The following is a 27,615-nucleotide window of genomic DNA, read 5'->3' as shown; positions in this document are numbered from 1 at the left end:
GTGGCCCATCGGCGTGTGTGTGTACTGTACTGTCTATAGTTCAGTTGGACGGAGTGGAAAGATGGCGACCTGGTGTATACGAGCAGTCAGACAGAGCTATTCTGTTGTAGCATCAAATTCACTACTACGGTAAGGAACTCAACCCCACGCGGTCGTGTTATTGCTCCAAATGTGCACGTTTATACGTGTTTGAGATCAATGCTAACGCTGTGAGCATGCTGTCATTGTGATAGCCCTGGAACATGACTGCCATGATGATGGCTATCATTGTGACAGCTCTTAAAGACTGAGAAAATATGAATTTATAATTATAATAAACGTGTAATTCGTGTGACTATATCATGAACTGTTTGTATGATTCATTTATGTATTGATGTCAATCCCGTATGACAAGAAGAAGTGCTTTTCTCAAATGGGTCAGAAATGGGTTTTGTGGTTGGTGGGGCTAGCTTAAAGTGGTCACTGGTTAGCATGTCATTGTAAGTGGGGCTGATGACACGTTACGTGACATCTGAATGCTACTGTTGGTCCATCCTATTCCTATCTTGTTTTTAATGATCTTTGGTAATTCTTGAACAGTCAACCATGCAGTGTCCATTCATCCATGTTCATTACATTAATGTTCAATTACTTAATGAGTGTTTGAATGCCCTGAAAACCAGTCATCATTAAACCTTTTTTGTAATCATTATGTTTTCAAGTTCCTGACCTTGGTTCATCATGTTCTCCATTAGAACCACCAGGGCATCTCCGAGGTTGCTGTGTACAGCTGCCCAGCAGAAGGATGGCCAGCGGTCTGCTGGGGAGGAGGACGGTGGTGACAAGTCTGAGCAGAGTGCAGCGGAGAAGGCTCATTTGGAGGAGAAGGGCCAGCTAGAAGAGCAAGTCAAGGAGGTCATGGTAAGTTCTAGACTCACGTAGCCAGCCTTCTGATTGGTCCCTGACTGACTAACCAGCAGGCTCTTTCTGCCCTGGTTCCGCCTTGTTTATGTTGAATTTGCTAAAACATCATTTTTGGAAAAAACTTAAACATGATAAGCCCAGTTGCCATGCTGCACCTATGATGTTCCTTTTTACTGACACCAAGTTTAAAATAAGAATTGAATGCACAGAATATCAATACGAAGCAACTGAAAAACATGTTATTTCAATGGTAGTGGATGGAGAGACCACGGAACGTTGTTTGTTCTACTGTTATGAAGACATGCATGCCATACATACCTATATATACATTACATACAGTATAAACCCTGCTTTAGATGGATTGGCCTTAGGCCACGTTGTCATTTTTTAAAATCTGTAAACCGGTAGTACAAGATTGCTGTGTAATTGTAATGTTTATTTTAAATGTATGTTCTGATCATCTCCATACTTCTGTTACTAGGAAAAATATAAGCGGGCCTTGGCAGACACGGAGAACCTAAGGGTGAGGAATCAGAAGATGGTAGAAGATGCCAAATTATATGGTAAGAATAAGAAATAAAATAATATGTATAACCCAGAGATCACAACAAGCAGCGCAACATCTTAACGCCCAGGGTTATTAAACCATTAAATCATAGTGCCCGGCGATTTATAGCAGCGGAGCATTTTTACAGACGGACCGGATGTTATCCCGGATGTGGCTGAAGCAGCTAGATGTAGCCAAAACACTCTCGAGGCGATCGACAACAACGGGAGGTATGATTAAATCTACCGTGATTAGCGACGGGACCGTGGTGGGTCGTCTAACACATGATCTTTGCTTAGAATTAGACTTCCCCCTGGCCAGCTGGGGTGCCTGATGGAGGGGAAAGGGAACTGGTTGAAATAACGGCCCAATCCCAATTGCCTCCCTCAAGCCCTGAGCCCTGGACCCTCATTGACTTTAATGACGTCAGCTGTAAGTGCTTGAGGGTGAGAGGCTGCAAGGGCTCCAAATTGTTGTGAAAGAAATGGGACAGCACTTTGAAGATGAGTCCGCCATTCATGACACTTTGCATCACTTTATAAAAACTGTCCTTATTCACAGCCAGTGCCTACCTACATGCTTGGCCTATGTCTATCACGTCTATTTTAGTATTTAAGCTGATCGTTTTATTATTATAATATATCATCATATGATCATATAATCATAAATACACTTTCCTGTGTGATATGGGTTGTAATATTCATATATAATATTCATTATACATTTCATTTCCATATCTTTTACTTTGCTCATTAGTAATTTCTCATCATGTTTACCTTATTATTATTCTTATTAAATATATAGCCTTAGCCTATATCCTTCCATTCCGTCTCCTTTTGAGAACGCACTATTGTGTTTGTTGACATTCTAACCGCGATACATAACTAATTTGCATATTTAAATGTTTGACGTTCGGAGGATCCCCCTCATTCCCCTGGTAACGCTATGAACTGTGGGTAATTTCTTTGCTAAAGTCAGCCAAAGTCGGCAAGACTCGGCATCGATGCTGACTTTGGCAAAGGGCACATAAAGGGGCGGGGCTGAGCCCTCACTGACTTACCGATTTCAAATGGGACATCCCTCAAGCCCTCGCAGACTTCACATGAACGCACAGCTAAGTCAGTGAGGGCTCATTGAGTCAGCAAGGGAGTGGATTGGGATTGGGCCAACGTGTTCCTTCCACGCGCTATGTCCAACCAGGGAAACTCCCCCCTGTCAAGTGTAAATGAGCAACTTGGACACTCATGCATGAAGGAAGCATGAGTTCAAGTCCGTTGCTCTCCCCACGTTGGCGGAAGGTGGGATAAAAATTACATTAAAAAAAAAAGAATTAGACTTTATGATTTAGTTATTAACGTTTTAAGATTTTCGGTCTTGTCGGCTAAACAGGGGAGGGAACATTTTCGATGACGTCCCACAGGCGCTCCCAGGCTGTGGAGCGATGCCATCGGTTTTGGGTGCTGGGCGGTGAACTTTGTCCTGTGCGTTCAGGGTGTTAACTGTACATCTCTCAATCCCCAAACCCCACTAGCCATCCAGGGCTTCTGCAAAGACCTGCTGGAGGTGGCCGACATCTTGGAGAAGGCCACGGAGAGCGTGCCCAAGGAGGAGGTGAACAACCAGAACCCACACCTGAAGAACCTGTTTGACGGCCTGCAGATGACCGAGGTGCAGATCCAGAAGGTGTTCACCAAGCACGGCCTGGTCAAGCTCAACCCCGACGGCCAGAAGTTTGATCCCTACGAGCACGAGGCCTTGTTCCATTTACCGGTGCCGGGCAAGGAACCCGGCACGGTCGCCATGGTGACCAAGGTGGGCTACAAGATCCACGGCCGCACACTACGGCCGGCCCTTGTCGGTGTAGTAAAAGCCCCCTAGAAGATGTTATATATATATTTTTAATTTTTGGGGGTGGAGACGGGGGGAGAGGTATTGCCCAGGTGATGCATCACCTCAGGCACGACGGACTGGTCAAGGCGCCACACACGCACCACCCTATGTTCTTCTACCTACACCCCCCCCCACCCACCCACCCACCTTGTGTCGCCTCAAGACGGGAATCCAACCGGACTGATATTTGCATCTTGACAACAGCTATCCTGGTTCAGTGGTTTTAACAGATCTGTAACACTAGACTCCCAGTAATCAGTCAGATTGCAGTCTTTTGCTGCATTCACATGGGATCAGACAATCGGTAGACAGGCAAACCGGAAGTCATTTTAGTGGACGGGAGCAGGACGGTACACGGAACAGGACGGCAGGGTTTTGCCTTTTACCGCTTGCCTGATTCCATGTGAATGCAGCATTAGTCTCGATCTTGTCCCGTCATAGTATATATATTCTTTCTTCTTATATAATCAGAGATCATAATTGATTTGTATTGTAATTCCAGACTACTCACTCATACAAGCTACAAGCAAAACCTTGTGCAAGGATCTACAAAAACATTTAAAAAAAAACAACTGTAGATCAATTATTTTTGGCAAGTGACACTGTAGTACTATGGATTATTATTTCACTTTAAGTGGTCTGTTTCAGTGCATCTTGGAGACAGTCACTTTCCATGTTGGCTTATGAGCAATCCTAAAAGCCAACCGGTTATATTATCAATCCAGAATGTCTGTTTGAACATCATAATCATTCTCCTGTGTGGTGGCACTGAAGAGCACAATATTTTCAGAGATGGATGGAGACTGTAACCTGGCCGTGTGGCATTCCACCTCATGCTAGTCTAGATGTGGGCTTGGTTGTGTTGGGACAGTTTGGTCGCACAACTTGAGTATAAGTCGGGCATTACCACCGGTACCACAGTAATTTATATCGACATGTCTAACTTAAGTTAATAAATATTAGTGTATATGTATACACTTGACAAGTTAGTTGGTTTGGTGATCTAGTCTGCTGCAATCTGTATTATGCATCTCACATGAGTACATTAAACAGCTTCCTTTTGTAATTATCAACTTGTTGCTTATAAATTGAATTGACCAAAAAAAGGAAAGGAAAATGGCAAGCTCACAATGTGTCGCAACACAGCTTGTATATTGTCTATTTTCACTAGTTTGGTGACATTGCATTTCCCCTTTGGGTCTCGAGCAGTGTTGATTTCGCCGACTAAAACTAGACAAAATGTTCGTCGACTACCTTTTTCCACTGACAAACTAAATAAAAACTAAGCTATGAAGACTAAATATACTGACAATTTCGTCAAATTAAAAACTAGACTAAAATGTTAGGAAGGGACTAGTGGACAAGAGAATCCAGTATAAGTCATTTTATAATTATTTGCATGCTGAAAATATTTTCAGCAAGTGTAAATTACGTCATTACGACGGCATCAAGGCCCACCAAAATACATTTTGTTCGACTAAATCAAATGTAGTTTTAGTCAACTAATATGATATTTAGTCACCTAAAACTAGACTAACAAACATTCCAGGTGACTAAAACTAAATAAACTATTGAAGTCTGACTAAAACTTGCTGCCAAAAACACTGGTCTCGAGCTAAAAAACTATGGGAACAACATAATTTGCCATCATCTTTGGTGATCAGACTCCAGAACAACTGTAGATGTTAAAACGTGCAAGACTGGTAAATGGTAAATGGTGCATTTATATAGCGCCTTTACCCAAGGCGCTTTACATAGATTGTGCATTACATTCACCCATTCACACACACATTCATACACCGATTGCGGCGGAAGCCATGCAAGGTACGAACCAGCACATCGGGAGCAATTTGGGGTTCAGTGTCATTCCCAAGGACACTTCGACATGTAGACAGGAGGAGCCGGGATTCGAACCGCCGACCCATGGATCATTGGACGACCTGCTCTACCTCCTGAGCCACAGACTGCATCCTCTGCATGCATGTTCAATACACCAGCCAAGACTGGCTCACATGTGGTCTCATTTCTATGAAGTGAACATTGGCACAGCACGTAAAAATGTCTGACAGGTGTGTAGGTGAAGCACACAATGATAAACAAAGCACCCCAAATTTGGCGCAACGTTCTGGTCACCATGAACTCCTTCAAGCATTTTCATGAAACATTGCATCAAATTAAGTGTTTCGTGTACTGTCAAATTTGTGAGTTTGCTGCCATCTAAAGGTTATAAAGGGCTAGATTTGTTAGTGCATTGGCACAAGCAAATGACTGACAATGGGTGTTTTTTAGATGTGCTAATGTGATTGACACTGACAATATGTGGCACACCCAAGTCTAATTTGACTATTTGTGTAGCTTATCGGTGTACCAAAGCAGCATAGCCCTTTCAGTTCCACTCTGAATATACTTTTTAGAAATATCACTTGCCCTAAGATACCAGCCTACACAAGGTTTGATATATTCAAATTCATAATTGTATCACCTGTCTCAGTTGTCTATTCATTTAGTACTCTAAATCAAAGTGCAAATCATAGGTTCTACGCAAGCTAGCTGCCACACCCTTTTGATATGAATATAATGAGTATAATTTGGAAGTATAAAGTATTTGCACTTTTAATACAAAACATACACACGCCATTTCATGTGCAACCACAAGAAATGGAACAGCAGAAGAAAATTGGAAAATTACAAAAGTGCTGATTCCTAAATGCACTAGAGATACATAAGAACAGCATGCCATGACTACAACCAAGGCAATGGGTAAATGGTTCTTGCACACACTGAAATTTGGTATTCATTACAAAAGCTATAAAAAAAACATTGACAAAATAAAATACTGTACATTTCACAGGTCAGGTCAATTTCATTTTCAAAATGCTTTACAGTTATTTACAGTTGGTAGCATATTGTATGCAAAATCCCAAGCACAAATAAAATGCTGTACAGAAAATATACCTGCCCAATTAGGGAGAAACTATTCATATTTTCTTTTGAGACACTCATCCCACAACTCACTATTTTAACACCCCCACATGCTATCGTCAAAAACTGATGCCGATCTTGAATGCAATCAACCCTATGTCTAAATGAACAACACTACAGAGGCATTTTTTTAAAACACTCAAGCGTTTTCAGCTGACAACTTGGATTGGCACTTGATCGATTCTGTCCAACACAAGTGAACTACCGTGGCACACAATGGCATATCCCCTGAATAACAAAGCACCAATTATTAAACTATGGCCGGTAAACCAGTTTCGAGAACATGTACAATGATTTATGAAGGATCCAAAAGGTCCTTCAGGCCTTTTTTTGACGTTTGAAAAAAGACATTACATCAAATTCTTGGATCTTACTGAACTCTGATATATTATGTAGTCTAATGACCTCTGAACTCAATACTTGAATGAATGAGGCCACACGTGCCCTTGGGTGTCCACAAAGAGCTACGGGTTCAGCTGAATGGCGACGCCGATTACTTCAATTTCACTGGATGAACGAATAAAAGGAATAAGATCCACTGTCATAGGTTACATATACATGCAGTACAACACTCCCTCTCTCTTGGACTGTGTCCCACTTTTGTATCTGTGGTCCCGCTGTCAACCAATTGACAATTCAATAACAGCATTTACATTTCAATTGTGCCTCGCCTCGACATACAAAAGACCCATCGACATAGGAAAATTAATGACTCACTATGGGCTCACCCTTGAAGACATAGTGTCACCTTTTTTTTGGAAAAAGCCAGTGTTGGTGGTTCTGAAAGTGCTGGTGCACGACACATGCTTTGATGGACCTCGACGCTTATAAAAAAGGACCCTCAGTTTGGTGACGGGGGTTTTGACACTGCCGGAAGTGGCAGGAAGAGGGAAATACTGCTTATTATTTTAGGGCATAATACAACATATCTATGAAAACTGGCATGTGGGCAAGGACTTTACAGCATTTCAGTGCCTATTGAACTTCAGTGATGACGCCTAAAACACGGCAGTTTCTACAGGTTTACCTACTGATGATCACTGGACAGATAAACGGCAGGGAGAAATCAACAGCAAGTATTAGAAGTAGTCATGCACCATATATAGCAATGGGGATGAAATTGAAGGAGAAACAGAGTTGCTGTAGGATTACAAAAGCAAGCAAAATACATATAACCTCGAAAGAGAAAGGGGTGTACTTTTAATTAATTAGCCCAGTGTACAGAACTCAAAGTAAACAAAATAAACATCTCAGCATTGTGCTTTAGCATGTATGTATATCAATGGCGCACTGCCCTTAATACACAGTGAACTTCATGCCTTCTTAGGTGGACAGTGCAAGGATAAAGTGGGCTTTGGGTGGATTCTTGTTTTTTTCACCCTGTCCTGCCAAATTGTAGCACATGCAAAAACCTAAACAAAATGAGGTTGGACTTAGCGATGTATCAGAGACAGTATTAGCTGTCAGAATCTGACCCTGCATTGTTACAAGGACTTTCATGGAAATCCGACACTCATCCCTTCCTGTTTTACCTTCAACATTCGACAGACTGTAGACCTCCTATTTGGAATCAACATAGGCCGGCGCCTACCAACACTCAATCTCCTCAAGGTACCTTTATAGGCAAGGTTGGGTCAGAATTTGAAATGTACTGTAGTCAGTTAATGAATACAAATTACATTAAGTTTTTTGTAATTATAGTAACGTGGATTAATAGTATTACGGCAGAAACAAACCTTGTACAAAAAACCAATCACAAATTTGAGTTAGGCAAACTCATTTTTCTCGTTAAACATTTTCAATGCAAATAAAGCATGTCTAAATAGCATTGGCAAGGATATAGACTAGGACCCATTTAACTGTGTAATGTGGTCTGCCTGGCAGCTGTGGGTCTTTACAGTAAGGGCAGAGAAACCTGTATGCCAGATGCACTTTTCATTAATAGCATCGTTTACCCTATAATAAACAACCCACCATCTGTGAATCCACCTGCCTGTTTCTTAGGTAAAAAATATATATTTTGTACCTTTGTTAAATGTGTTTAAATAATACTTCATAAGTCTGGTAAATTGAAGATTTAAAAAAATCATTAGCATAACTTGGGGTAAAGCCTGAAATTAAATATTGAGTATTGCCTGTTATGGACTTATGGATATACTGTGTGTGTGTGTGTGTGTTTGCGTGTGATCGTGCACCAACAATTGCATATCTACAAGCTCACAATGCATCGACGTGCAAAGTGTTGTGAGCTTGTAGATGTGCTATATCTTTGGTGTGCGCCGCTGGTGGCAACTCAGTATAAATATGGCGTTAAGATCATTCATGTTAAATATTAATGTAAAAGTAAGTAAATAAATTAAATAGGACAACCTTCTTATATACACATTACACAATATATGCACGCTATTGTTGTGGGGAGCTGGGGTACTGGTGGATCCAACTGGAAGCACGCACATCTACAGGTGCTGGACAAACATATATACGTACAATGAAAAGGAAGGGATGTCCGCACAGTTTTCTCTGCTCCCAGGAAATTTTATATGATATGTCAGGTATATGATACCTGACGAAGACCCACAAGGGTCGAAACGTTGTTTAATAAAGACATTTCCTGGAAGAAAACAGTGTGCGGACATCCCTTCCTTTTCATTGTACTGTTAGGTGGCCCTTGATTGTTCCATACACTGTATGCTTATGCTAGTCAGCTAGTGGTCCTCCAGAGCAGGGGTGGGCAACTTTGACGATGGAGAGGGCCACTATATTTCCACACTCACTCGAGAGGGGCCACATTGCATATTACTGTCGTAGCAAAAAAATAGGCGGTCTACAAACTCAAAACGTGCTGCACTGCGACGCGTTTTGAGCTTGTAGATCTGCTATTTCTGCAATATTTGAATTGAAATCCTGAATTAGTTTTTGCCATTTTCGAATTGGAATCATTTCAAATGCCTTTAATTATAGTTATGTTAACTTCACGTCTTCACGAACTAAAGACAAATACATTGGACATTAAAAAAATATATTTTTAATACTAGTCATTAAGCTACTAATTTAGCTACTTTAAAGTAATTAAAGCGGGTCATGTTTGCATGTTTGGAATTATAAATAATATATCAATATTCTGATATTAACCTGCGGGGGCCACATTGAGTGATTGTGGGGGCCGCATGTGGCCCCCAGGCCACCAGTTGCCCATGTATGCTCCAAAGTTTAGAAGCTACAATAGGTGAAGAGCTGGAGAGGCTTTAAAGCAGAGAACTATTTAAGTAGCTTCTCTGTAAAGTAAGAAGAGGGGTGGGTGGTCAGGAGCTGGAGATCGGTATTGGCAAGGGCTTGTATTGAGAAAGGATAAGTGGTTGAAGATGGATGGATGGACTAGCCCCTCCTATGTCCAGCTTTGAGGGTTAAATTGTGTAAACACAAACATTGTGTGATGTTCTGATTTACGTGATGCCGATTACAGTACCCAAACCTGCCTATAGAACGGATACCTCAAAAGAAAGAATGTGTTAGCATTTGGTTTCTATTCAGTCACAGTATGGATGCCCCAAGTACTATGAGAAATATAAGCATATAGTTTACCCAAATCAGTCAACATTTTTATTTAAATGTAAAAATATAGGCCTATTTATTTTGCAAGTTCTCCTGTACCAAAAATACTTAGGTTCTTTAGTTTTTAGTTTTAATCAAAGGGAAATCCTTATTCTTTTCAATGTACATATATTCACAAGTTATCCTATGAAAAACTATAGAATCCAGCAGTTGCAGTCTGCCTTCTGAACTCACGGCAACATGGTCAGAGAACAGCAGTTAGCGTCTCTTTTCAGAAAAAGCCAAGATGGACCGTTATGATGCATCACGTGCTATCCAGCCACTTTCGGTGAGAAAAGTGAGGATGCGCTTTTTGATAACCTTGTCCAGGTAGCCGGGCAGCCTGCTCTTGGCAGGGATACCCTGCCTCTTCTGGAGGTGGTCTTTGATAATGATGGTTTTGACCGTCAGGTAGCGTGTGGGACTGAGGTTCAAAGAGTTGCACAGCACCTTCTCTCTGTCCGACAGCAGCTCGAAGCCGCTCAGGTTCTCAATGGCGGAAAACTCGCCATCCTTGCCTTCTTCCTTGATGCCCCCAACTCCACCCCCTCCAGCCGTGCCTCCGCCGCCCCCTCCGCCACCACCTCCCAGCCCGCCCCCGGAGCCCAGCCCCCCGCCGCCTCCGCTGCTACCCCGCTTGGAGGTCACCACGTTCTTGTTCTCTTTGCGCTTCTCGCGCTTGTGGCGCGCCGCCTCGTACTCGGCCGACTCGTCCAGGCGGGCGATGCCGTTCCGCCGGTAGCGCTGCAACTCGCGCACCTTGGCCCTCAGCGTGCGCTCTTTGTGCATGTTGTCGAAAAAGTCCTCAAATTCGCGGTGGGCCATGAACTGACAGAGACCCCGCAGCCTGACGCGCTGGTCCTTCTCCTCCTTGGTGATCTTGCGCTTGGGCGTGCTCGGCACCGACAACGCGGACCCCGTCGTCACTGCGGTGGCGACGCCCCCCACCACTACGCCCACGACCCCGGCTCCTCCCCCTCCTGCACCACCGCCGCCGGCAGAAACGACAGCTCCCAACGCGCCCGGCTTCTCCTTGTCTTTGTCCTTCTTGTCGCGGCCCAGAAAGGACGGCACGAGGTTGTAGTCGCGGGCGATGTTCTTGCGCCGCTGGCGCTCGCGGAGCTTGCGCACGTACATGTCCACGTGGGCGCGCTTCATCTCGATGTCCACGTCCTCGTCGTCGTAGTTGACCGACAGGCCGCTGATGAGCTTCTCGGCGTCCTGGTCGTACTCGATCTCGTAGTCGTCGCGGAGCGGCATGTAGCCCAGCTGCTGCTGCTCCGGCAGCGTTATGTCGAGCGGCGGCAGCGGCGTGGTGAGACTGGGGGAGAGGGGACCCCCCGTGGGGCAGGTGTGGTCGGTCACCCGGTTGGGGATGTTGTCGGGGATGCAGGCCTTGCCCAGGTTGCCGTGGATGTACATGCTGACGTAGTGCTCCATGACCTCCTGGGGGGTCCGGGACGCTCCCACGTGAGTGGCCATGTCCTCCTGAATGAAAGATGACATGGAAGAATAGATACCCAGTGATTCTCAAACCTTTTTTTTTCATTTTGAGGACCCTCGCCAGTTTGATATGCATTAGGCCCACTGGCCCAGTGGTTCTCAACCTTTTTTATACCAAGTAGTACCACGTCAGAAAATATCTGTCTCTCCCAGTCAGGGCTCGAGATTAACGGCGTCCCGACGTCCCGGGGCCTATAAAATATCTATTTGGGACGTAAATGTGTCTCATTCGGGCCGGTTTCGGGACGAGAGGAGTTTTAGCATTGAAAATGCGTATATCGTGGGCTGATGTTAAATACAGGAGCGTAGACCTGCCCATTCTATTCAGGAGGGAAATTTTATTTATTCTTTTTTTTGTTCCATTACTAAGCCAATAATGCTGCTGCTCTGACGAAACTCAGCACAACTGATGATATTTATATTTCTAATGTGATTAACCCGTTCTCAAATCTTTTATTAACGGCTAGGTGTGCTGTCATGCTCATTTCAGCACACATTTAGCTGAGGACCCCCTGGAACCACCTGGACCCCTTGGGCAAGCACCAACACAGCCAACCAATAATAAAGCTGGAGGAACATACATTATAATACATCAATTGTAGCCAAACACGCAGCAAACCTTACAGTAAAATCCTTAGTGTTGATGTATCAACTCAGAGTGTACAAATGCAACCCAGCATTGCCCAACAAGACTGTGGATGTTACTATGTAGGCTACTGTACTTGCTGTGGGTTCTTCAACTTGCATATGGTCATTGATTGATTGAAATGTGTATTAACAGTTTGCAGAATTACAGTACATTTCAAGCACAACTCAATACAAAGACTGTTAACTGTGAGTGGACGACCCAATAAAGCATTACACTTGTTTACAAGAGGGTCCACCTTGTTCAATTCATCAAAACATTTAGAGACGTACAAATAGACACTTCTATATAGCCCCCCAAAAAAGATTACAGGAATTCATCACAAAGGAGGTAAAAAGGGAAAAGAAACATATACAGTGGATGTTACTATGTAGGCTACTGTACTTGCTGTGGGTTCTTCAACTTGCTTATGGTCAACTTTAGTTTTCATGACCTCACCCTTTTTCATCACGTTCAAGCTCGAGCTTTCGTAGCCAACTAACTACAGAACTTATAATAATAAACAATTGTGGCAATTTGAACGAGAAGAAAACAACCTTACCCAATTGCCAAATCCATACTGCTCGATGGCATCGAGCAGCGACTGCTCTTCCCTGCTGGTCCATCCTCCCTCCGCTTCGGGACCCCACAGAGAGAAGCGCCCGCCGTCCACTTGCTGGTAGCCGTGCCATCGCCGGTGGTTGCCGATCTCCGCGCCCGCCGAGAAGCACTCCGGACACAGCTCGATGTCCGGGCAGTCGGTGCAGCGGAGCCGCAGGTTGGTCACGTCTGCGAGGCAGTTCACGCAGTACTTCTTCCCGAGGTCGGCCATGTTTGTTGCTGCTGCCCGCCTGCCCCCTGCCTGCTGGCTGCCTTGGCTGCTGCTACTGCTTGTTGTTGGAGGCAGAACGACTGTCTGTATGCCGCGGAGAGCGCGCATGCGCACTACTGGGTGTAGGCCTAGGGTACTCTTTTTTCCCTAAAGTCCATGCGAGGCAACTCATGCGAGGCATCTTACCGTTTAAACATGTTTTTTTTTAATCTTAAAACACTTCAAGTGCCATTTAAACCCGGCGCCACGAGGGGTCCATGAGGGGTCAAAGGCTGTACTTGACCCCTCAACCTGACCTCCTTGTTCCTTCAAAAAATAATGTAATGTACTTGACCCCTCAACCTGACCTCCTTGACCCCTCAAAAAATAATGTAATGTCAATAATAAAATATAAAACTACCTTTTGTGCTGGATTGTTTTCTAGTGATATTTGGCTGTGATATTCACTAGCTGGTTATAACAACTCGAAACCTGCTGCTACAAACAAAAAAGTAATGTACAGGCATGCAAGGAACATCTAACATGGCCATCTACCATCTGGAAAGAATAGGATCAAGTACGACATTCCTGAGGCACAGGAATTAACACATGTTAATTCGGATAAACTGAATGTATGTGTCTGACACATAGAGGTCTGACATGATTGTCTGACATTGGGGGGGAGGGGTGCTATTGATGCAGTGGATCAGAGAGAGTGGCAAAGCGGGCTGTGAACTATTGTGGACATGCTGAAGAACATATTCTTTGAGCACAGACGCAGTTCACTTAATGTGGTCTACAGGTTAATATCAATACTTAATTAAAATAATTCAGGATTCAAATTTAAAAAATAGCAAAAAAGCAGATCTACAAGCTCAAAATGCATCGCACTGTGACACGTTTTGAGCTTGTAGATCAGCTATTTTTGTCTATATGCATTGTGGCCCTGAGTGAGTTTGAAATATAGTGGCCCTCTCCATCATCAAAGTTTCCCACCCCTGACCTATCCAATGTTTTGTAGCCTACTGCTGATGTTGGCAAATGGCAATAATAGCACAGTAAAGATGATAATAATCTAATATGATGTGTGTAAGATCTTGTATAGATCTAGCCTCTGCCCCCTGACATGCAAACAAAAACAAGTTGAACACATGCAGGCTAGTTGAGTGCACAGCCGCTCCGCTCACAAACAAAACGACTCATCACTCGAGTGAAGTGAAAAGGTATGCTGTCATGTCATGTAGGACTGTGTGTGCAAAAAAAAGGTTTTATTTCAAATAATTTGTCACGCATCATGGACCGACGACCTCTCTCCCTCTCTCTCACTCTCTCTTTCAGTCTCTCTGTCAGTCCAGTCAGTCAGTGTCATGATTTCACAATTTTCTAATTACATTTTGATCACAAACTGTCTGCAGGCAATCAAGCAAATGTGATACTTAATATTTATAACAAATAACAAATACTTTTATAACCAGTAATTTGAGCTGCACTGCAGGGCAGACTGGTTGGGTGGTGGTTTCTGATTATATCAGTTATGATCAGGGCAACAGGTTTGTGTTCCATCGGTATTCGTTGTAGAGTAATACATAGACAATGTTAAATTGCTCATATAGATAGTGTCAGCCCCAGAGACCCCTCCTGTGACATTAGTCACAGGAGGGGTGACTAATGTAATTAGTCTAATTACATTAGTTACATTTAAATCTGCATAACTTTGCTTACATATCCCAGTCCACTAGACCTTGCCTGATTCCTCATTGATCAACATTTTACAGCAATAACAATAAAGACACAACATATAAATATAATAACATATAGTATTGAGAAGAATACCGTAGCAAGGTATGTAGATTGTACGTAACATGGTACACTTTGAGGTGCTTTAGCTGTGTGCATTATAGCTCTAATAATATCCATGTACTAAATATCTATGTGCGCACTGTATAGGTGCGCACAAGGTTACATAATAGGTATACATTTACACAATGTGCATAATGTTTGTGTGTGTAGTAGTCTTCATATATGCTAGATGTCATTGCAAGCTATAGTTGGGTGTGTGAGAGAGTGCACACAACTTTGTGTGCGTGTGTGTGTTTGGGGGGGGGGGGGGTTTGTCTACACTGTAGTAGAATAGTATTTATTTCCATATTTTGTAATTTACGAGCTTGTTTTGAACGCACCATCACTTCGCCTAACCGTAAAACGCCATGTAGATGTGCAACAGATTTTGAAGCGAGGATAGCGAGGACTGTCTTTCTCCGAAGTGTGGATGGCGTGACCACAGTTCTGCTTCTATGTCCTCATGGTTGAGAGTGTGGTCTGGGCATTGCAGACTTCTGCCGAGGCATCCAATCATATGACTAGGTCACTACTACACGATTGGCTCGCCACGTTCTAGGCGGCTCCCATTGGCTTAAAGGCCAGATCCATATAGAGTAAGACGGAGTTAGGTGGGGTGATAGGGACAGAGTGTTACTCCCATAGAGTATTAAAAGGATAGAGACTGATATGGCGCGAAGCTCCACGCCCCCCCCGCTATTCATGTCAGTGGAAGTTGCTCAGTGGCGTTTTGAAGCACCCGGAAGGACCGTCTTATTTCAGCCTTTTTGGGCGCATTTCCCATAGAGTATATATATCTATAGAGAAGACACCCGAGTTCTCCTCCCATCCACTTGCATTGAGTTGCTCAAAAGTGCATGAGGCGGAATCACTCCTCCTTCCTGGTAGGAACAGAGTGCATTCTGGGACGGATTGCAATGGTGAGTGGCCCCAAACACATGAACGCGCTGCCGTTGAACGCGCACGAGCGTCGTCCGTCGTGAACGTGTACAATGATAGTCAACGGACAGCGCGTTCATGTGTTTGGGGCCAGGCTGCAATACCTTCATTCGGCCACTATGTCCATTTCGCCTCAAGATTTCCTCTGGGTGCCTTCTCTATAAATATATATACTCTAAGGCAGGGGTCTGCAACCTTTTCGACATGAAGTGCCGTGTCTTTATTTTCTTGATAGTCAGCGTGCCATATTAAGTTTAATTATGACACCACATTCAAATTATATATTTCCATCCCATTTTGATTGTTCATACACACATAGCAACCTTACATTTTTCTCCTTCTTTACATTTTTTTCTTTCACATCAGCATGTATGATTTTTAGACTAAATTTGTATCTGTACCACTGTCTCCCCAGTCAGAGTTCAATGAATGTGAGTTTAAATGAATGTAGAATTATGTGCAGGATGTAATTTTTATACAGATGTGAGTGGACTTAATTTAACTTTAAACCTTTTTATATACATTTAAATTTAAAAGAAAAATCATCTCTCTCACACTTGTGCCAGTGTGCCAGTGACCACCCTCTGCTGTGCCAATGTTGGCACCCGTGCCTAAGGTTGCCTACCCCTGCTCTAAGGCATTTCCGCATTGGACCAATGCGGAAGTGCAACCGAGCGCTCAATGTTAAAGCCCAGCTGCACAGGGTTTCCTCGTCATGAATCCACGGGTCCGCTTGCAGTCCTTCCTCTTACCACTAGGGCCCCGTGCTTCAACGTTGGAAAGCCTCACTGGCCCCTTGGTTACTCCAGAGGGAGGCCTATTCATTAGTCAGGTTTCACCTGACAAAAAAGGTTGCAGGCCTCTGATATAGGATGTTTCACCTTGTCCTTCTCCTTTTCTTCATCACTTGGGTTCATGAAGGTGTGGATCCTTGTGTCAATGGAATCCCCTAAAGAGTTAGAAAAAAAAGACAAAAAAATCACACCGTGTGTGTGTGTGTGTGTGTGTGTGTGTGTGTGTGTGTGTGTGTGTGTGTGTGTGTGTGTGTGTGTGTGTGTGTGTGTGCGTGCGACCCCATGCGGCCCCAATTAGCTGACTGCTCACTGTGAAGGACACCATTGATATCTGCAGGGGTCAATAGGTCATGCAACAAACCATTCTGTGCTTCAGACAGACAGACAGGCCTACACATAGAGCCCCTTATTTTGAGCGCTTATAGCACCCCACAAAACTATAAATAAGTAGTATCAAGTTGGACACCCCAGTTCAAATCTGTCTCAACATGTTGGACTACAGAAACCATTTCCCTGTCTGGTTGCAAGATCCTGGGTCTACTTGCCAAGTTGCCAACCAAGATTTTACAAAATGCATGGACAAACACCAAACTGAGACTCAAAGACAATGTGGTTGCCACTTGCCAGTGCTCAGTTGAGAACTATAATGTTCTATTATACGGAGAAGGGATCCCCCACATGGAGGAACATTGAATCATACTCTTTGAAGCTCCCACTGCCCAAATATCTTTACTCTAATTCAAGTAAAAAACTGATAAAATGCAATCCTATTGTTAAAAACATGATTAAAGTTTGGCAGGATGTCAGACTTTATCTTTTGGATATCCAACCCAGTTTTCGATTCAGCCCAATTTGGGGAAATGAATATTTCACCCCATGCAGGAAGGGCGGATGGGGGCTTCAAAATATGGGCCAAGCAAGGGATTAAACAATGGAAGGATGTTTTTGACAAAAGGGGGAATCTATTCTCTTTTGATGAACTAGCTGCTAAATACAATTTACCCCGTACACACTTCTTTAAGTATTTACAACTCAGAAGCTTTATAGGGGTTAAACAGGTGAATTCTCTGACACTCCCTCCCCTGTCAACAATAGAAAAAGAGCTTATCAGAAACCCCTTTAATAGGGGCATCATTTCTGATTTATACTCTATGTTAGTAGAATTCTCTCCTGAATCCTCTGAATCCAAATATAATGCATGGAATGCTGATGATCTACAAGAGGAATTGACATTGGAAGAGTGGAGCTCAGCCTGTATGGATGCTCAATCCCAGACGGGTAACACTCGGTTAAAACTGTTGCAATATGAGGGTTTATGTCACTCCAGAGAAATTAAATAAATTTAGTGCAGATATTCCAGATACTTGTATCAGATGTGGTAAAGACAAAGGTACACTTTTCCATTGTCTGTGGGCATGTCCAAGAGTGAAAGAATTCTGGGAAGAAGTGAGGAGGGAGATTCAGAAGATATTGTCGATAGATATTGAGCTTGACCCAAAACTGTTTCTATTAGGTCTTTACCCACCTGGCCATAAGATTCAGAGTAGCGAAAAAAGATTCCTGGATTTATGTTTACTACAAGCCAAAAGGGCTATAGCCTTATCGTGGAAAAAGATAGGCAAACCCAGTATTGCTCAGTGGTTTAGGGAGTTATCATTGTGTCTTCCTCTGGAAAGAATTACTTATACTTTGAAGAATAAACAGAAGATGTTTTATAAGATATGGGGAAGGTTTATCCAATATATTACGGTTAATGATTTATCTTATTTAATGGTGGAAATTGTCAAATTTTATTCTCTGCAGCTGTTTGGTCTTGTGGCCATAAGGACTCTGTTGTTGTTACCATTTTAAGTGCCATTATTTTAATATACTATACTTATATATGTATGTTATTTTGTTTTGTTTGTTTTTCATTTTAAGTAATTGTATTGTATTGTCTGTATTATGTATTGTTTTGTTGTATTGTCTGTTTGTCAAAAAAAAGAAAATTCAATAAATATATTGTTAAAAAAAAACAAAGTGATTGTATGCATAAAGCGATACGAAAGTCATGATCACTTCACTTTCAATGTTTTATTGTGATCTTAGTTCATGTATTAATGAATAATTTGTTATGAATTTGTATTCAGTTTATTGCCCACAAGATGGCCAATAAACAAGATACCTTGTATAATGGAACAGTTTCTTCACTCAGTTATCGATTGCCAAAAGCCACTGATGTGTGATTATGATTCATGAATGAAATGTCATTGTAATTTTGACCTGGCTTTTGTCCTGTTATTATGCTATGGTCCTTGGTGTTCAAGCCAATTTTAAAGGTCCGTAACTGTATGCATGCAATTAGGCCAGGACACAGAACACCAGACTACGCCACTCTGAGAGCTCCACCCAGAGAATATATGATAATACACAATACCCAACAGTTTTACATAGGGAGCAGAGACATGCGTTTCCAGCACAAAAATGTAATAATGTATTAATGTATTCAGGCTCAAGGCAGAATACTTTAATCACTTAAAACTAGAGGAAGGATCATCAGGTTAGAAATAGAATGTATTTGAACAACCTATTTAAAAGGGATGATTACACTGGCACTGCAAGACAAAAGGATAAAATTAGATACACAAAACACTGATTTCACAAGCCATGCACTATACTAGATAAAACCCCAAGACAACTCTAGCCCACCCGTACTACTGCTACTGCTGGGGCAGAGCCAAATATACTTTAGCCTATATTCAAAACCTATTATTTGCGTAAATGTCAGAATGAGCTGGTTTGCACAAAACAAAACTTAAACAAAATCAAATAACCAAAATAATAAGGACTAAAACAGCAGGGGCACAGATCTCCTCCTAATGAAACAAAAGGACAATATTAATAGACATAATTACAATTTAAAATAAAAATACAATATGTTAAAGGCAGCCCTTTAAGAATGCCACACTAGGCAATGAGAGGCCATGCTGTCATCAGCGCTCGGTCCCTGGAGCATGCCACCGAACCAACGGGAGCTGGAAAAGCGCTGCATGAGTGCATATATACGAGGCCATGGCGTGGAGAGGCCACGCAGTCAGTACTCCTAGCTGGTCCATGGGGCAGCGAGACACTAAATGATCAGGAGCCAACAAACAGCAACTCTGCATGAGAGTCATACAAAGCTATAGTATAGCCTACAACAGGTGGGGGGAAACAAGGCAGCCTATCCCAGGGTGGGATTCCCAAAATAAGAAAAACATACGAGACCATATACTGCATACCGTCAATGACACTCTTGCATCTACAACCCCAACACACCACCAGGCAAACACAAGTCAGCCAGCTACTCTGATGGCTGAGTGTGGCTCCCTTTTATTCAGCCAGGTGTCTCAGCTGTTCCTAATATGGGAGTGTCACAATGACTAGGAAAGCTCAACCCTGTATGTATGTATGCATGTATGTATTTTAACCCTAGAACACTAAACATGAGTGATTTTCACCCGAACAATTATTACCTGCTTCCACCTCTGACGACGATTTTGAGAGGCATCTTTCCTTTTTCTTTCTGCCCCTCGTGGGTCACCAAATCAGAGCACATATGAATAATTAAAATAGACTCAAGTTCTTCCTTCTTCCCGCAGCTGACACTGGTTTGAATCTGCCCAAGGCACATTAAACTGCATGTCATCATGATATATGCACTCTTACTCGGTGAGACACGACACTAGCCTCTTTTTTCGCCTCTTTATATATAGATATTTTTTGTGGCTTTCGACTTTTTATATATTCATAGAAGGACAGAGTGACAGGAAATGGGGAGAGAGATGGGGGGGTGGGGGGTGATATGCAGTAAAGGCCATCGGAATCGGGAGTCGAACCCGTGGCACACTGCCAGATTGGATTACGAGCCACCCGGGCCAACGCTCACCTCTTTTTCTTTTCTTTTAATAGATTTATTTCTGCAAATATATTGGTAATTTACTTATTATAACTTATTTGCTAATATTTAGTTTTGTATTATTTTTTCCCCTTTAGTTATTTTAATAATTGATTATCAGGTCGTTCCCGAGTTCTGTCATTCAACAGGGCCCCTATCATGTGCATGTGCAGGTAAAAAAAAAGTAAGGTTAAAAAAAAAAATCCTAAGATTATGGAATCATTTACTGCCCTCCCCTCAGTCGCAGGACGAGATGTAGGGTGGATTCCTTCTGGATGTTGTAGTCAGAAAGGGTGCGTCCATCTTCCAGTTGCTTGCCCGCAAAGATGAGCCTCTGCTGGTCAGGGGGAATTCCTTCCTTGTCTTGGATCTTGGCTTTGACATTCTCAATGTTGTCACTTGGCTCCACTTCCAAAGTGATGGTCTTGCCAGTGAGTGTCTTGACAAAGATCTGCATTCCTCCCCTCAGACGCAAAACAAGATGGAGGGTGGATTCCTTCTGGATGTTGTAGTCAGAAAGGGTGCGTCCATCTTCCAGTTGCTTGCCTGCAAAGATCAGCCTCTGCTGGTCAGGGGGAATTCCTTCCTTGTCTTGGATCTTGGCTTTGACATTCTCAATGTTGTCACTTGGCTCAACTTCCAAAGTGATGGTCTTGCCAGTGAGTGTCTTGACAAAGATCTGCATGCCTCCCCTCAGACGCAAAACAAGATGGAGGGTGGATTCCTTCTGGATGTTGTAGTCAGAAAGGGTGCGTCCATCTTCCAGTTGCTTGCCCGCAAAGATGAGCCTCTGCTGGTCAGGGGGAATTCCTTCCTTGTCTTGGATCTTGGCTTTGACATTCTCAATGTTGTCACTTGGCTCCACTTCCAAAGTGATGGTCTTGCCAGTGAGTGTCTTGACAAAGATCTGCATTCCTCCCCTCAGACGCAAAACAAGATGGAGGGTGGATTCCTTCTGGATGTTGTAGTCAGAAAGGGTGCGTCCATCTTCCAGTTGCTTGCCTGCAAAGATCAGCCTCTGCTGGTCAGGGGGAATTCCTTCCTTGTCTTGGATCTTGGCTTTGACATTCTCAATGTTGTCACTTGGCTCAACTTCCAAAGTGATGGTCTTGCCAGTGAGTGTCTTGACAAAGATCTGCATGCCTCCCCTCAGACGCAAAACAAGATGGAGGGTGGATTCCTTCTGGATGTTGTAGTCAGAAAGGGTGCGTCCATCTTCCAGTTGCTTGCCTGCAAAGATGAGCCTCTGCTGGTCAGGGGGAATTCCTTCCTTGTCTTGGATCTTGGCTTTGACATTCTCAATGTTGTCACTTGGTTCCACTTCCAAAGTGATGGTCTTGCCAGTGAGTGTCTTGACAAAGATCTGCATACCTCCCCTCAGACGCAAAACAAGATGGAGGGTGGATTCCTTCTGGATGTTGTAGTCAGAAAGGGTGCGTCCATCTTCCAGTTGCTTGCCTGCAAAGATCAGCCTCTGCTGGTCAGGGGGAATTCCTTCCTTGTCTTGGATCTTGGCTTTGACATTCTCAATGTTGTCACTTGGCTCAACTTCCAAAGTGATGGTCTTGCCAGTGAGTGTCTTGACAAAGATCTGCATACCTCCCCTCAGACGCAAAACAAGATGGAGGGTGGATTCCTTCTGGATGTTGTAGTCAGAAAGGGTGCGTCCATCTTCCAGTTGCTTGCCTGCAAAGATCAGCCTCTGCTGGTCAGGGGGAATTCCTTCTTTGTCTTGGATCTTGGCTTTGACATTCTCAATGTTGTCACTTGGCTCCACTTCCAAAGTGATGGTCTTGCCAGTGAGTGTCTTGACAAAGATCTGCATTCCTCCCCTCAGACGCAAAACAAGATGGAGGGTGGATTCCTTCTGGATGTTGTAGTCAGAAAGGGTGCGTCCATCTTCCAGTTGCTTGCCTGCAAAGATGAGCCTCTGTTGGTCAGGGGGAATTCCTTCCTTGTCTTGGATCTTGGCTTTGACATTCTCAATGTTGTCACTTGGCTCAACCTCCAACGTGATGGTCTTCCCAGTGAGGGTTTTCACAAAAATCTGCATGTTTGATGAATTCGGCTTTACTATCTATACTTTGATCTTAGTCTTATAGTATCCTACCCTCTGCAAACAACAATGAAAACTGCACCTAATGCTTGAACGTACCCTCTCTTATATTGACAGTGATGTCACAGTTCTGTCATAGTATACTTACTGACCTTGCTGTGATTGGCTCTCTTAGATTTGTTTTAACACTATACACACAAGGCCCAAATTAGGAGTCATCATCACAACCGGAGTGAACAACACACTACAACACAGTATGGACTTTTCTTGCGTTGTTATACTAGTCACTATCTGAAAGCTACTTCATTCATCACAAACAAATGATTATGTAATTTTGTTTTAGCCACCAAAACCAGTTCATCCTCTGGCCAGGAAGCATGAAAGTGCTCCACAGATCAGAAGGAGCGACTGCATTCTCCGGCAGCACTAGACAATCGAGCTAAAGTCAAAAGACCAAAATGTTTGACACACAGTCAGACACACCTGGCTGTAAACAAGTTCTTGAGCTTAGTCCAGTTACCCTGGGTAAACATAGTACCTTTCCTTTCCTTACCTTTCCTTGTGACAATTTCCATGTAAATCAGGATAATCGCAAAGAAAAAATTGTACTCTTTAATCTCTTGCGATCCTTGCTGAGGGTAATTAGCACCTCATGTGACTCATCAGTCATCACTATCAAGTGTAGGACTTGTAAACATGACATGTTTTTATGGCTGAATGCATTTCTGTTCTATTTTATTGTTATGTGCGTGTGTGTGTGTGTGTGTGTGTGTGTGTGTGTGTGTGTGTGGGTGTGTGTGTGTGTGTGTGCGCGCGCGCGTGTCGTTTTTTACCTTTCAAGATTCAGAAGGAATAAAAATAAAATTGTTCCAGTGATTATAAATTGATTATTCAAAATATGCTTCTCATTTTAGGCCTATGCTGAAACAGCTCTCAAATAAGTCACTCTTTTAATACGTAAACAAACAAAGTTGATTCAGACAATATAGGGCGTTTTTCTGCTACAGGCAATTAGTGCATGCATAGATACCGGTAAATTGGCGGTAACACTTGATAAAACGAGAATCCAAAGCTGACGGTTGGTGACGTCAGATGTGTGAGCCTGTGAGGCATACAGTTACAGCAGCAAAGTCTCTGTGGCGCAACCGGTTAGCGCGTTCGGCTGTTAACCGAAAGGTTGGTGGTTCGAGTCCACCCAGGGACGAACATGTTTTTCAACATGTCTAAAAACAAGGTCTTTGACGATCTAAACACAACATGTGTTCATGTAAACAGCACGAGGCACAGTCACATAGGCAAGCTAGGACTATAGGAGGATATCACAAAAAAATGCATGGGTAGGCCTACTTACATACATGGGTTTCCATTGTGGTACTATATATCTCGATGAATTAAATTAATCAACAGAGCAGAAAACATATCAACAAATACAAACATTGGTCTAGCTATGTATTTTTTAGAGCTGGGACTCGATTAAAAAAATTAATCTAATTAATCAGAGGCTTTGTAGTTAATTAATCTTGATTAATCGCATTTTAATCGCATATCATTATTTGACCCAAGAACCCATGGCACACTGCCAGATTGGATTACGAGCCAAGGTGCCGACGGCTACGCAGCCACCCGGGCCAACACTCACCTCTTTTTATCTTTCTTTTAATAGATTATTTCTGCAAATATATTGGTAATTTACTTATTATAACTTATTTGCTAATATTTTGTTTTGTATTCTTTTTTTCCCCTTTAGTTATTTAATAATTGATTATCAGGTCGTTCCCGAGTTCTGTCATTCAACAGGGCCCCTATCATGTGCATCACTTAAATGTAAGCTCTGTAGCCAGGTAAAAAAAAAAGTAAGGTAAAAAAAAAACTAAGATTATGGAATCATTAGCCTCGGTACCAGGCTTTCATTTTTGTTGGTGCAAAAATTGAAAGCCTGGAGGAACGCATTGGCCGCTCTGGTCTAAAAGTGGGAGTCAACCCTTCCGGGTGGGCGTCGCTCCAAATGATGTGACGTAGCGCTGCACTAGGGGGGAGAGGAGGGGCCGGGGGTGACGGACAGATTGATGAGATCCAATCAGGGCGTGCGCAAATCTGAGCCGCGACCCGCCCCTCTAGACCAGAAACCTAACACGTTAGCTCAGGCTATGGAATCATTTACTGCCCTCCCCTCAGTCGCAGGACGAGATGTAGGGTGGATTCCTTCTGGATGTTGTAGTCAGAAAGGGTGCGTCCATCTTCCAGTTGCTTGCCCGCAAAGATGAGCCTCTGCTGGTCAGGGGGAATTCCTTCCTTGTCTTGGATCTTGGCTTTGACATTCTCAATGTTGTCACTTGGCTCCACTTCCAAAGTGATGGTCTTGCCAGTGAGTGTCTTGACAAAGATCTGCATTCCTCCCCTCAGACGCAAAACAAGATGGAGGGTGGATTCCTTCTGGATGTTGTAGTCAGAAAGGGTGCGTCCATCTTCCAGTTGCTTGCCTGCAAAGATCAGCCTCTGCTGGTCAGGGGGAATTCCTTCCTTGTCTTGGATCTTGGCTTTGACATTCTCAATGTTGTCACTTGGCTCAACTTCCAAAGTGATGGTCTTGCCAGTGAGTGTCTTGACAAAGATCTGCATACCTCCCCTCAGACGCAAAACAAGATGGAGGGTGGATTCCTTCTGGATGTTGTAGTCAGAAAGGGTGCGTCCATCTTCCAGTTGCTTGCCCGCAAAGATTAGCCTCTGCTGGTCAGGGGGAATTCCTTCCTTGTCTTGGATCTTGGCTTTGACATTCTCAATGTTGTCACTTGGTTCCACTTCCAAAGTGATGGTCTTGCCAGTGAGTGTCTTGACAAAGATCTGCATACCTCCCCTCAGACGCAAAACAAGATGGAGGGTGGATTCCTTCTGGATGTTGTAGTCAGAAAGGGTGCGTCCATCTTCCAGTTGCTTGCCTGCAAAGATTAGCCTCTGCTGGTCAGGGGGAATTCCTTCCTTGTCTTGGATCTTGGCTTTGACATTCTCAATGTTGTCACTTGGTTCCACTTCCAAAGTGATGGTCTTGCCAGTGAGTGTCTTGACAAAGATCTGCATACCTCCCCTCAGACGCAAAACAAGATGGAGGGTGGATTCCTTCTGGATGTTGTAGTCAGAAAGGGTGCGTCCATCTTCCAGTTGCTTGCCTGCAAAGATTAGCCTCTGCTGGTCAGGGGGAATTCCTTCCTTGTCTTGGATCTTGGCTTTGACATTCTCAATGTTGTCACTTGGTTCCACTTCCAAAGTGATGGTCTTACCAGTGAGTGTCTTGACAAAGATCTGCATTCCTCCCCTCAGACGCAAAACAAGATGGAGGGTGGATTCCTTCTGGATGTTGTAGTCAGAAAGGGTGCGTCCATCTTCCAGTTGCTTGCCTGCAAAGATGAGCCTCTGTTGGTCAGGGGGAATTCCTTCCTTGTCTTGGATCTTGGCTTTGACATTCTCAATGTTGTCACTTGGCTCAACCTCCAACGTGATGGTCTTCCCAGTGAGGGTTTTCACAAAAATCTGCATGTTTGATGAATTCGGCTTTACTATCTATACTTTGATCTTAGTCTTATAGTATCCTACCCTCTGCAACCAACAATGAAAACTGCACCTAATGTTTGAACGTACCCTCTCTTATAATGACAGTGATGTCACAGTTCTGTCATAGTATACTTACTGACCTTGCTGTGATTGGCTCTCTTAGATTTGTTTTAACACTATACACACAAGGCCCAAATTAGGAGTCATCATCACAACCGGAGTGAACAACACACTACAACACAGTAGTGCCTGTGAGGCATACAGTTTCAGCAGCAAAGTCTCTGTGGCGCAACCGGTTAGCGCGTTCGGCTGTTAACCGAAAGGTTGGTGGTTCGAGTCCACCCAGGGACGAACATGTTTTTCAACATGTCTAAAAACAAGGTCTTTGACGATCTAAACACAACATGTGTTCATGTAATAAACGTAAACAGCACGAGGCACATTCACATAGGCAAGCTAGGACTATAGGAGGATATCACAAAAGAATGCATGGGTAGGCCTACTTACATACATGGGTTTCCATTGTGGTACTATATATCTCGATGAATTAAATTAATCAACAGAGCAGAAAACATATCAACAAATACAAACATTGGTCTAGCTATGTATTAATTTACATATTAAATTAAAACGTTAAAAATATAAGCCGTCTAATGCAGTTCGTGATGAAGTATGTCATCAAAATATAAAACATTACAACATAAAATAAACAATTAAGCTTCCCTTCATAATTATAATACAATGTATTCTACAAGGCAATGACTGCTACACACTGTTGGATTGTTTGTTGATAGAGCTCTCTAGTGGTCGTTTGTTTATTGGCTTTGTCACTGCAAGGTATGTCTGTCCAGATTTTTGAACACTCAACACTGTTTCCCAAACAGTGGGAGGTGCACCCATTTTGTTATGGGTCCTGAGTAAATATCCCTTTGTCTCTACCAGCCGAAGGCATGGGGACAGTATGTTTTGCACTCCGTCCGTCCGTCCGTCCGTCCGTCCATCCGTCCGTGTGTGTGTGTGTGTGTGTGTGTGTGTGTGTGTGTGTGTGTGTGTGTGTGTGTGTGTGTGTGTGTGTGTGTGTGTGTGTGCCCGTCCGTCCGTCCGTGTACAACTAATCTCCGGCACTGGCGTTAACCCGGACGATGCCAAACTTTACACACACACACACACACACACACACACACACACACACACACACACACACAGACACACACACACACACACACACACACACACACACACACACACACACACACACCCTGGATGCCAACGATGAACCTCTGCCCCAAATCTCCCAGAACGGCCTGTTATAGCGCCACGTTGAGGGCCTCAAGGTGGCGCTATAACAGGTCTCAACTTGAGGCAGCTTTTCACATCTTTACCTATAATATAACTGCACCGATCTGCGTGAAATGCTGCATGCACACTTTTGCACAGAAACCAAGGACAAACCTTTGACCTGCATTTTGGACATACATTCCATATCTCCATGTACTTTAGTTTAGTTGTTTATTTTGACAGGACAAGCATATTAATGTTATGGGCTGGCTGCCTGGGCTGTGACATACCATCAACTTTCTGTGGAGCTGAACACCTTGGTGTCATATCTCCTCATCAAGCCCAGCTGTTAAAAAACCCTGGCTCTTATTCACTCCAGCCCTTGCCAGTTTTCA

The 27,615-nt window shown here is 43.3% G+C and overlaps 4 protein-coding genes across 4 annotated transcripts; 1 reads left to right on the top strand and 3 right to left on the bottom strand.

Moving 5' to 3' along the window:
* grpel1 (GrpE-like 1, mitochondrial) lies at nt 1–4,406 on the top strand. The gene is made up of 4 exons (XM_083789239.1): nt 1–129; nt 735–900; nt 1,385–1,466; nt 2,982–4,406. The coding sequence occupies exons 1-4, from the start codon at nt 62–64 to the stop codon at nt 3,326–3,328; spliced, it is 663 nt and encodes a 220-aa protein (XP_083645365.1). The 5' UTR covers nt 1–61; the 3' UTR covers nt 3,329–4,406.
* Nucleotides 4,407–9,708: 5,302 nt separating this feature from the next.
* Nucleotides 9,709–12,892, bottom strand: tada2b (transcriptional adaptor 2B). Its single transcript, XM_083788782.1, has 2 exons — nt 12,604–12,892; nt 9,709–11,401 (listed from the first exon to the last, which is right to left on the bottom strand). The coding sequence occupies exons 1-2, from the start codon at nt 12,871–12,873 to the stop codon at nt 10,169–10,171; spliced, it is 1,503 nt and encodes a 500-aa protein (XP_083644908.1). The 5' UTR covers nt 12,874–12,892; the 3' UTR covers nt 9,709–10,168.
* A 7,671-nt stretch (nt 12,893–20,563) lies between these two features.
* On the bottom strand, nt 20,564–22,393 carry LOC310875997 (polyubiquitin-C-like; the record flags this gene model as incomplete). The annotated part of the gene is made up of 1 exon (XM_083789445.1): nt 20,564–22,393. The coding sequence occupies one exon, from the start codon at nt 22,391–22,393 to the stop codon at nt 20,564–20,566; it is 1,830 nt and encodes a 609-aa protein (XP_083645571.1).
* Nucleotides 22,394–24,553: 2,160 nt separating this feature from the next.
* On the bottom strand, nt 24,554–25,927 carry LOC310875996 (polyubiquitin-C-like; the record flags this gene model as incomplete). The annotated part of the gene is made up of 1 exon (XM_083789444.1): nt 24,554–25,927. The coding sequence occupies one exon, from the start codon at nt 25,925–25,927 to the stop codon at nt 24,554–24,556; it is 1,374 nt and encodes a 457-aa protein (XP_083645570.1).
* Nucleotides 25,928–27,615: the final 1,688 nt, after the last annotated feature.

This window comes from Protomyctophum parallelum (assembly GCF_964188405.1).
Source record: "Protomyctophum parallelum genome assembly, chromosome: 18".
NCBI lineage: Eukaryota > Metazoa > Chordata > Actinopteri > Myctophiformes > Myctophidae > Protomyctophum > Protomyctophum parallelum.
This window is presented reverse-complemented; position numbering and strand designations above follow the sequence as displayed.